The sequence below is a fragment of the Eimeria necatrix genome, genomic scaffold, assembly GCF_000499385.1.
Source record: "Eimeria necatrix Houghton genomic scaffold, Enh_scaff1181, whole genome shotgun sequence".
Classification (NCBI taxonomy): domain Eukaryota; phylum Apicomplexa; class Conoidasida; order Eucoccidiorida; family Eimeriidae; genus Eimeria; species Eimeria necatrix.
The window spans coordinates 1-9,437 of record NW_013651959.1 but is presented as its reverse complement, the minus strand read 5'-3'; the positions used below and the strand labels follow the sequence as shown (position 1 = coordinate 9,437).

Sequence of the window (9,437 nt, the reverse complement as noted above, 5' to 3'; positions counted from 1 at the left end):
ACGGCGGAACCGCCCGGCACTCCGCCTCGCCCCGTCCACAAGAATCGGCACACGAAGGGGCCCCTTGGGGGCCCCCCTGGGGGCCCCCCTGGGGGCCCCCCTGGGGGCCCCCCTGGGGGCCCCCCTGGGGGGCCCCCTGGGGGGCCCCCCTGGGGGCCCCCATGGCGGGGGGCCCCCCCTTGAGGGGCCCCTCTGCGGCTGTGCTGCTCCCTTGGGGGCCCCCAGGGGCCCCTCCTGATGCTGCTGCTGTTGGTAAACTGCTGCTGCTGCTGCTGCTGCTGCTGCTGCTGCTGCTGCTGCTGGGGGCCTCCGGGGGCCCCTCTACTGTGCTGCTGCTTTTGGCAGAAAAGGCCTCCAAAGGGCCCCCTTGGGGGGCCCCTTGGGGGGCCCCTTGGGGGGCCCCCTGGGGGCCCCCTTGGGGGCCCCCCTGGGGGGCCCCTTGGGGGGGCCCCCTCTGGGGGGGCCCCCCTGTTGTATTTGAAGTTTCCATGAGGGGTTTGTGGTTTAGGGTTTGGAGTTGGGGGAGGAGATGTGGAAGTGGAGATGCGAGGGTTTAGGGTTTAGGGTTTAGGGTTTAGGGTTTAGAAGAGGTCAGTTGGGGTTAGTTGCTGCGGGAGAGAGGCTTTGGGCCTCTTGATGGCAAAAGAAACATCATGGCATCGTCCTGGATATTTAAACTTGCAAGAAACCCTAAACCCTAAACCCTAAACCCTAAACCCTAAACCCTTGCGCCACCCAGGGTCTTCTGAAGGCCGCATGAATGGCTAGGGTTTAGGGTTTAGGGTTTAGAAGACTGTGGTTTCAATGCCAGCTGGCCGGAACAGTTGTTGCTGCGTCGGTGTACAGAGGCGGAAGCCGGAAACCCTAAACCCTAAATTAGGGTTTGCTGGGGCATGGAGGGAGTTGTTAGAATTCGAAGAATCGTACTTAAGCTCCAAATTAAAATGAAATAGATGAAAAGAAAAGGAAATAGATGAAATACAGAGAAAAGCAAAACCCTAAACCCTAAACCCTAAACCCTCATCGAGCGCAGTGGCTGTTTCTGCAGGTGTACGTACACCTCAGTTGCTTTACTGGGACTCGCCAAACCCTAAACCCTAAACCCTAAATTCTAAACCCTAAACCCTAAACCCTAGCCGACCAAAAGGTGTAGCAGCAGCAGCAGAGTACAGCCAGCCGCTGGCATGCGTTAAAGCCCCGAAAGATGCTAGCTCACGACACGAAGAAACCCTAAACTCTAAACCCTAAACCCTAAACCCTAAACCCTAAACCCTAAACCCTAAACCCTAGGACATCGCGCCTAGACCCTATGTGCAGGCTTTCTTTTTACCTTTATGCCAGCCTCCACTGCAGCGAGGCCCTGGAGTTCGAGCATTTAGGGTTTAGGGTTTACTGCGAACGGCTACTTTTTAAGGGTTTAGGGTTTAGGGTTTAGGGTTTAGGGTTTGAATTGGGGTCATCAGCTTCCGTTGTTTATTTTTCTTCGCTCTTGCGCCCCTGCAGCAGCAGTTACGGAGACCCTAAACCCTAAACTCTAGGCCCCAAACCCTAGGCATTGAGCCCTAAACCCTAAACCCTAAACCCTAAACCCTAGACTGTAAACCCTAAACTCCAAACCCTAATGCTGCTGCAGCACGCGCAGCAATGCTGCTGCGGCGGCTCCTTGTCTCTTCTACGCAAAAGAGACAAAGCCATGGCAGCAGCAGCAGCAGCAGCAAGAGCAGCAGCAGCAAGAGCAGCAGCAGCAACAGCAGCAGCAGCAAGAGCCAAGGCAGCAGCAATGGGAGCGACAGCAGCCGCAGCAGCCGCAGCAGCAGCAGACGCAGCAGCAGCAGACGCAGCAGCAGCCGCAGCACCACCGGCAGCATCAGCAGCGAGATCCATGAGGACCAGCAGCAGCAGGTGCAGCAGCAGCAGCAGCAGCAGCAGTAGCGGAAGATTCTATGTGCAGCAGCAGCAGCAGCAGCAACAGCAGCAGCAGCAGCAGCGGCTGTATTCGAAGATGAGTCGAGGCGCACGCAAATCAGCTGGAAACCCCACAGAAGCAGCACCAGCAGCAGCAGCAGCAGCAGCAGCGCCAGCAGCAGCAGCAGCAGCAGCACCAAAAGGTTTTGGGCTGCTGCATCGTCCGCGCAGCAAAGCAGAGAAGCAGCAGCACCAGCAGCTGCTGCAGCTAGTGCCTCTAGACCTTGTTGGGGCTTATCAGGAAGCTGCTGCTGCTGCTTCTGCTGCTGCTGCTGCTGCTGCTGCTGCTGGCGTGCTGCAGCAGCTAGCGAAGGACGCGGAGCCGCCGAGAGGAGAAAAAGAAACAGTTGCTGCTGCTGCGCTGCAGCACGTGCTGCAGCTTAGACGGGCTCAGAAAGCAGCAGCAGCAGCAGCAGCAGCAGCAGCAGCAGCGCCAGCAGCAGCAGCAGCAGCGCCAGCAGTAGCTGCGGAGGCAGCAACTGAAGCGGCAGCAGCAGCAGCAGCAGCGGCGCTTTGGGAAGTGGACAAGAAGCTTGCTGCAGCAGAACTGCAGCAGCAGCTCACTGCAGCAGAAGCAGGTTTGCTGCTAGCTGCTAGGCAGGAGCTGCTGCAGCCAGCCCTAAAATTGTGGCTCGCAGCAGCAGCAGCAGCAGCAAAAGCAGCAACACCAGCAGCAGGTACAGCAACAGCAGCAGCAGCTGCTGCTGCGTCAGCAGCGCCAGAAAAAGCAACAGCAGCAGCAGCAGCAGCAGCAGAGGGTTCGTTAACTCCGGCGAAGCTGCCATCGCTGCAGCAGCTGCAGCAGCTGCAGCAGCTGCAGCAGCTGCAGCAGCTGCAGCAGCTGCAGCAGCTGCAGCAGCTGCAGACTTTTGCTGCTGTTGGATCTTCTTTGCTGCAGCGGCTGACAGTTCGGGGGCAGCAGTTTGCGGTGTATGGACACCTGGCAGCACTTAAGGAATTCAAACTGAGGGGAGAGTTGCTGCTGCTGCTGCAGCAAATCAGCAGAGAAGCAGCAGCAGCAGCAGCAGCAGCAGCAGCAGAGCCGGCAACAACGGCGGAAGCAGCAGCAGCAGGAGGGAACGGCCCAGTATCAGCCGCAGCGCCAGCAGCAGCAGCAGCAGCAGCAGCAGCAGAAGCAGCAGCAGCTGCGCTGTGCAAACTGGACCCACACTTGGTGGGGCGGCTGCTGCAGCAGCTGCAGCAAGCAGTGCAGCAGCAGCAGCAGCAGCAGCAGCAGCAAAAGAGACTCTCGTGCGACTGTCTCCTTTTAAGCAGGTGCTCGCAAGCAGCAACTGACCCCGCGCTGCTGCGGTTTGTTGCAGCAGCAGCAGCAAGAACAGCAGCAGCAGCAGCAGCAGCAGCAGCAGCCAGGCCAGCGGCGAATGCTGCCCCGGCGGACGCATGCGCGCGAGCAGGCCCCGCTGCAGCAGCAGCAGCAGCAGAACGAGCAGCAGCAGCAGCAGCAGCAGAACGAGCAGCAGCAGCAGCAGCAGCAGCAGCGCGAGCAGCAGCAGCAGCAGCAGCAAGCTCCTTCGTGCTGTCGGTGAGCGAGGCTGCATGCGCGGGGCTGCTGCCGGCGTGCTGCAGCAGCTTATTTTTGCTGCTGGTCAGTTTGTCCCGCTGCAGCTTATTTGCTGCTGCAGCAGCAGCAGCAGCAGCAAAAAGTCTTTTGCAAGAAACCCTCAAGTGCATCCCGCTCTACCCTCCCCCCATGCTGCTGGGGCTCGCTCGCGTTGCTGCTGCAGCAATCAGCAGCAGCAGCAGCAGCAGCAGCAGCAGCAGCAGCAGCAGCAGCAGCAGAGGGCACGCGCCTTCAGCGCAGCGCAGCAGCCGACTCACGCAGCAGCAGCAGCAGCAGCAGCAGCAGCCGTCCGCTGCTGCTGCTGCTGCTGCTGGAGGTTCTATTGGCGGAAAATTCCGAGGTCCCCCGGTGCAGCAGCAGCAGCAGCAGCAGCAGCAGCAGCAGGCTGCTGCTGCTGCTGCTGCTGCGGTGGGGGTCACTGCTTTGAAAGAAATTGGATTTGAAATAATTAAATTAATTCGAGACAAAAAAGTTAGTGTTTCTTTTTTAGCTGGGGTTTTCCAAACTTATGTGAAGTGCAGCGTTTTGCACAAACCCTTGATCTGCAAAATCGAACAAGTAAACCCTAAACCCTAAACCCTAAACCCTAAACCCTAAACCCTAAAGGGCGCTGCCCACACCCGGAGAGCCTCCTTGGCTAGTCCTCCCAGAAGCGACAGGAGATCATGCATATGGGGTTTTGGATTGCCTGCTAGGGTTTAGGGTTCAGGGTTTAGGGTTTAGGGTTTAGGGTTTAGGGTTTAGGGTTTAGGGTTTGCGCGCAGGCGCTGCTTGAGGGTTTAGGGCCCCCCGACGCAAAAGCCCTTTCTCTTTTTTGCCACGGGTTTATTTCTTTTCGTCTTTTGGAGTCTCCTGTTCTTCCTTTGCTTTTTCAAAAGGCGGAACTCGTAAACCCTAAACCCTAAACCCTAAACCCTAAACCCTAAACCCTAAACCCTAAACCCTACACGCGTCATCCGAAAGTCTGCAGTGGGCGCTGGCTTGGGGCTGCTGGACGCTCCCGCTGAAGTGTTGAGACTTACAGTTTAAGGTTCAGGGTTTAGGGTTTAGGGTTTAGGGTTTAGGGTTTATTGTTTGCAGGTACTGCACGAGGCGCCTTTTCAGTCCCTCGCATTGTTGTTACAGTCCATTACAAAGGTATCAAAACCCTAAACCCTAAACCCTAAACCCTAAACCCTAAACCCTAAACCCTAAACCCTAAACCCTAGTTTTCCGTTGGATGCACACTGGAGCATTCCCGAGTGTCCGCGGCTTAGTGTTTCCGGTGTAGGGCTTATTTTTCTGAGGGTTTAGGGTTTAGGGTTTAGGGTTTAGGGTTTAGGGTTTTGCGTTTCAGGGGGGTTTTGACTGCAGCAAAGGCTTAATGCTGAAGATATGTTTGGAGCTGCTGCAGCGGCTGCAGCAAAGACAGGGGGCCCCCCAACTGTACCCTCTTGAGGGGGGCCCCCAAGACCTGCCCTTTGGGGGCCCCCCAGAACTCCTCCAGGGGGGCCCCCTGTACCCTCGCAGCATCAGCATTATCTCCTATTCCATTTCCAAAACCCTTTCTCTACTTCTAAACCCTAAACCCTACCTCCACCCAAACACAGGGGCCCCCAACAAACCCCCTAAAGGCCCCTCTGGGGGCCCCTTTGGGGGCCCCCCTGGGGGCCCCCCCGGGGGCCCTTCTGGGGGCCCCCCTGGGGGCCCCCCTGGGGGCCCCCCTGGGGGCCCCCCTGGGGGCCCCCCTGGGGGCGTCTCTGGGGGCCCCTCTGGGGGCCCCCTTGGGGGGCCCCTGGGGGGCCCCCCTGGGGGGCCCCCCGGGGGGCCCCTTGGGGGCTGCTGGGGAGGGAATGGCGGGGGGGGGCCCCCGGGGGCCCCCCAGAAAGGAGAGGGTTTAGGGGTTTTATTTTTAGGGTTTGGAGGGTTTGGGGGTTTTGAGTTTTGTTGGATTTGGGAATTAATTTGGAGATTAGTTTTGGAAGCAACAAAAAGAAAAGAAGAAATGGAAGGGCCCGAGATGGCCAACATGAGTGCTGCTGCTGCTGCTTTCCTCAAGGCTGCGTGGCAGCAGCAGCAGCAGCTGCAGCAGCAGCAGCAGCTGCAGCAGCAGCTGCAGCAGCAGCAGCAGCTGCAGCAGCAGCAGCAGCTGCAGCGGCAGCTGCAGCAGGGGCCCCAGGCAGAGTTGGCTGTACAGCTCAAGTAAGTCGACGTTCCAAACCCTAAACCCTAAAACCTAAACCCTAGGCCCTGAAGCCCAAAGCGTGGAGGCTTCCGATCACGCGGGTCTGAAGCAAACCCTAAACCCTAAACCCTAAACCCTAAACCGGCGTTTTAGGGTTTTGAAATGTGCAGAATGGTGCTGGAGACAATCGATTTATATTTTGAGGGTTTGGAAGAGAGGTTAGGGAAAATGGCGGCGGAAGGGACTCGCATAGGAACAGCACAAGAAGTAAACCCTAAACCCTAAACCCTAAACCCTAAACCCTAAACCCTAAACCCTAAACCCTTAAGAAGACCTAAACAGGAAACCCCGCGGCCGGGCCGTAAACCCTGAACACAGAAGCCCAGTAAACCCTAAACCCTAAACCCTAAACCACTCTCCGCCGCTGGTACGGGGCTGCTCAGAGCTAGGGTTTAGGGTTTAGGGTTTAGGGTTTGTGCGCAGCTTGTAAAGATTATTGTTGCTTTCTCTGAACACCGGCAGCTAAGACAAAACCCTAAACCCCAAAACGCGTTTAGGGTTTTGAGGCTCCACGGGCCCCTCCTAGCAACCCTTTCTTACCAGCCCCTGAAGCAGCTCGTGAGGGTTTAGGGTTTAGGGTTTAGGGTTTAGGGTTTGTGTGCCGCTGCAGCTGCCGGGCTTTCTCTGCTTCCACAGCTTCTTTTTCTGCGGCTCTTTGACTGTCTGAATTATTTTCATTTTAATTTATTTTATTTATTTTAATTAATTAATTAATTAATTTTATTTATTTATTTTATTTATTTTATTTATTTTATTTATTTATTTATTTATTTAATTTATTTATTTATTTTCTGTCTCGCAGGTTTCTGCAGCGGCGTCGCTCGGCGTCGAAGATGAAGACATCGCGGCTCTTCTGGAAAGCCACAACAAACGAGGGTTTAGGGTTTAGGGGCCGTGAAGTTAGCTGTACAGTTTGCAGCAACGCAAAGGCACCCATTTACTTTCTTACATTTAAAGCGCAGCAGCAGCAGCAGCAGCAGCAGCAGCAGCAGCAGCAGCAGGTAGAAAACCCTAGAAGCAAACCCTAAAAGCTGCTTCAACTTAACAAAAGTTTTGGGGCCCCCCAAGATTCCCAAGGGGCCCTCAGGGGCCCCCAGGGGCCCCCTAGGGGGCCCATGGGGGCCCCCGGGGGGTCCCCAGGGGGCCCCCCTGGGGGGCCCTGCAAAGCGCCCAATGCCGCTGCGGGGCCCCTAAAGGCTCTGGGGGCCCTTAAAGTCCCTGAGACCCTCTTTTTGGGGGGGCCCAGGGGCCCTTAGGGGCCCCCTGGGGCCCCCGGGGGCCCCTGGGGGCCCCCAGGGGCCCCCTGGGTCCTGCAAGGTCCCAGGGGCCCCTGGAGGCCCTTATAGGGGCCCCCAAGATTAGAGGGGCCCCCGAAGTCCTGGGGGGCCCCCTAGGGCCCCTAGGGGGCCCCTTTTAGGGGACTCTAGGGGCCTCTAGAGGGGAATGGCCCCGGGGGGCCCCCCAGGGGGCCCCCCAGGCTGTTAGGGGGCCCCTGGAGACACTACTGCTGCAGCGCGAGACCCTTATTTGCTGCTGCTGCTTATCTTTAGGGTTTGGGAAGCAAAGCTAAGTGAGACACGGGAAGGGAGTTAGGGTTTGGGGCCCCCGGGAGGGCCTCGGGAGCGGGGCAAGGCGAGGGTTTAGGGTTTAGGGTTTAGGGTTTAGGGTTTAAGGGAGGCTGGGAAGCGAACAAGGGTTTAATGGCTGCTGCATGCAGCAGACCACCGGTCTGCTAGCTCTAACCAAAGCCCCAGCAGCAGCAGCAGCAGGAGCAGCTGCAGCAGAAGCTGCAGCAGCAGCAGCAGCAGCAGCAGCAGCAGCCGCAGGGCCACCAGAGCAGCTGCTTCTGTGAGTTTTTCATTTTTCCGTTTTGTTTGCTCTGCAGATCGCTGCTTCGTCGCCCCAAACCCTAAACCCTAAACCCTAAACCCTAAATCAGCGAATTCGCCTTCGTTTGGCGCCTGCTCAAGCGGGGTTTCCCCCGTCCGGGACCCTGGCCATTGTAGCTCCTTTAATTAGTTCTGAATTCATTTAATTATTAATTAATTAATTAATTAATTAATTAATTAATTAATTAATTAATTAATTAATTAATTAATTAAGTTTTTATCTTCGCGTTTAATCCCCTCCAGCAGGCGCCGCCGCGCAGGGGCCCCTGGCCTGCGCAGCAAATCAACCACAATGCAGCAGCAGCAGCAGCAGCAGCAGCAGCAGCAGCAGCAGTTTATTTAAATGGTTTTCTGCTGCTGCTTCAGTGTACAGACACCCCGCATCCGACAGGAGGCCCTCCGCCCTGCAGCCCTAGGGTTTAGGGTTTGTGGCCCGGGCTCCAGGGCTTATCGTCAAGGGTTTTGAGGGTTTAGGGTTTAGGGTTTAGGGTTTAGGGTTTGCGATGGGGTGCACGCATTCTTCTCGGCGGGGCGGCGTGCCCTTCTCCAGCAGCTCGAGTGCATGCAGCAGGAGCTTCAAATATGAAAAGCAGCAGCAGCAGCAGCAGCAGCAGCAGCAGCAGGCGAAGGAACCGCAGCAGCAACAGCTGCAGCAGCAGCTGCTGCAGCAGCAGCTGCTGCAGCAGCAGAGGCAGCAGCAGCTGCCGCAGTGGAGATCCCAGCAGCAGCTGCAGCAGCAGCAGCAGCAGCAGCAGCACTGGCAGCAGCAGGGAAGGCCCAAAAGCATACAGCTAAGGCGGGGCCGCTCTTTGCTGCAGAGCAGCCCCAGGGTTAGAAGACCTGCTGCTGCTGCTGCTGCTTTTGCTGCTGCTGCTCCTGCCTGTGCTTCTGCTGCTGCTGCTGCTCCTTTTGCTGCTGCCAGCAGCAGCAGCAACAGGAAGGCTCACAGCTGCTGCTCCCCGCAACTCGACTCCCTCAACTCCTCCAGCGACGCGGTAAACCCTAAACCCTAAACCCTAAACCCTAAACCCTAAACCCTTGACGCTAAACCCTAAACCCTTTAAGCATCTCTGTGGACTACTTCATTCACTAGAGGTGCCGAAGCAGTACTTGTGTTGCGGGTTTAGAGCGCAGGCTCGGGCGTCTAGGGTTTAGGGTTTAGGGTTTAGGGTTTAGAGTTTAGGGTTTAGGGTTTAGGATTCAGGGTTTAGGGTTTAGTGTTTAGAAGCGCTGGTTCCAGGCGAAGCGCCCCCCTTCCAGGTGCCCTCAAACACACTCCAGGGTTCACGGCCCAAAGCGGCAGTGGTCAGCTTAGGGTTTAGGGTTTAGGGTTTAGGGTTTAGGGTTTAGGGTTTAGGGTTTAGGGTTTGCGGTTTAGGGTTTAGGGTTTAGGGTTTAGGGTTTAGGGTTTAGGGTTTAGGGTTTAGGGTTTAGGGTTTTGTTTTAGGGTTTAGGGTTTAGGGTTTAGGGTTTAGGGTTTAGGGTTTAGGGTTTAGGGTTTAGGGTTTAGGTTTAGGGTTTAGGGTTTAGGGTTTAGGGTTTAGGGTTTAGGGTTTAGGGTTTAGGGTTTAGGGTTTGGTGCAGGGTTCGGAGGCGTCTGCGGGCTGCCCGCTGTTTTTGTCTCTTTACCGCCAGCCCCTTTTCTCTTCGAGGTTAAAAACAAATGCGAACTTCGACGACTTTTACAAACTCACCAACCACGTCCTCGGAACAGGTTTGCTGCTGCTGCTGCTGCTGCTGCTGCTGCTGCTGCTGCTGCTGCTGCTGCTGCTGCTGC

The 9,437-nt window shown here is 56.7% G+C and overlaps 2 protein-coding genes across 2 annotated transcripts; both read left to right on the top strand.

The window, feature by feature from the left end:
* Nucleotides 1–1,693: 1,693 nt before the first annotated feature.
* Nucleotides 1,694–6,201, top strand: ENH_00006190 (hypothetical protein, conserved; the record flags this gene model as incomplete). The annotated part of the gene is made up of 6 exons (XM_013578533.1): nucleotides 1,694–4,105; nucleotides 4,312–4,434; nucleotides 4,628–4,684; nucleotides 4,884–5,728; nucleotides 5,882–5,929; nucleotides 6,195–6,201. 6 exons carry the CDS (start codon nucleotides 1,694–1,696, stop codon nucleotides 6,199–6,201), a joined length of 3,492 nt encoding a protein of 1,163 aa, XP_013433987.1.
* A 1,962-nt stretch (nucleotides 6,202–8,163) lies between these two features.
* On the top strand, nucleotides 8,164–9,374 carry ENH_00006180 (hypothetical protein, conserved; the record flags this gene model as incomplete). The annotated part of the gene is made up of 2 exons (XM_013578532.1): nucleotides 8,164–8,655; nucleotides 9,245–9,374. Coding segments are annotated over 2 exons (622 nt in total), but the record flags the coding sequence as incomplete, so codon positions are not given.
* Between the last annotated feature and the right edge of the window lie 63 nt (nucleotides 9,375–9,437).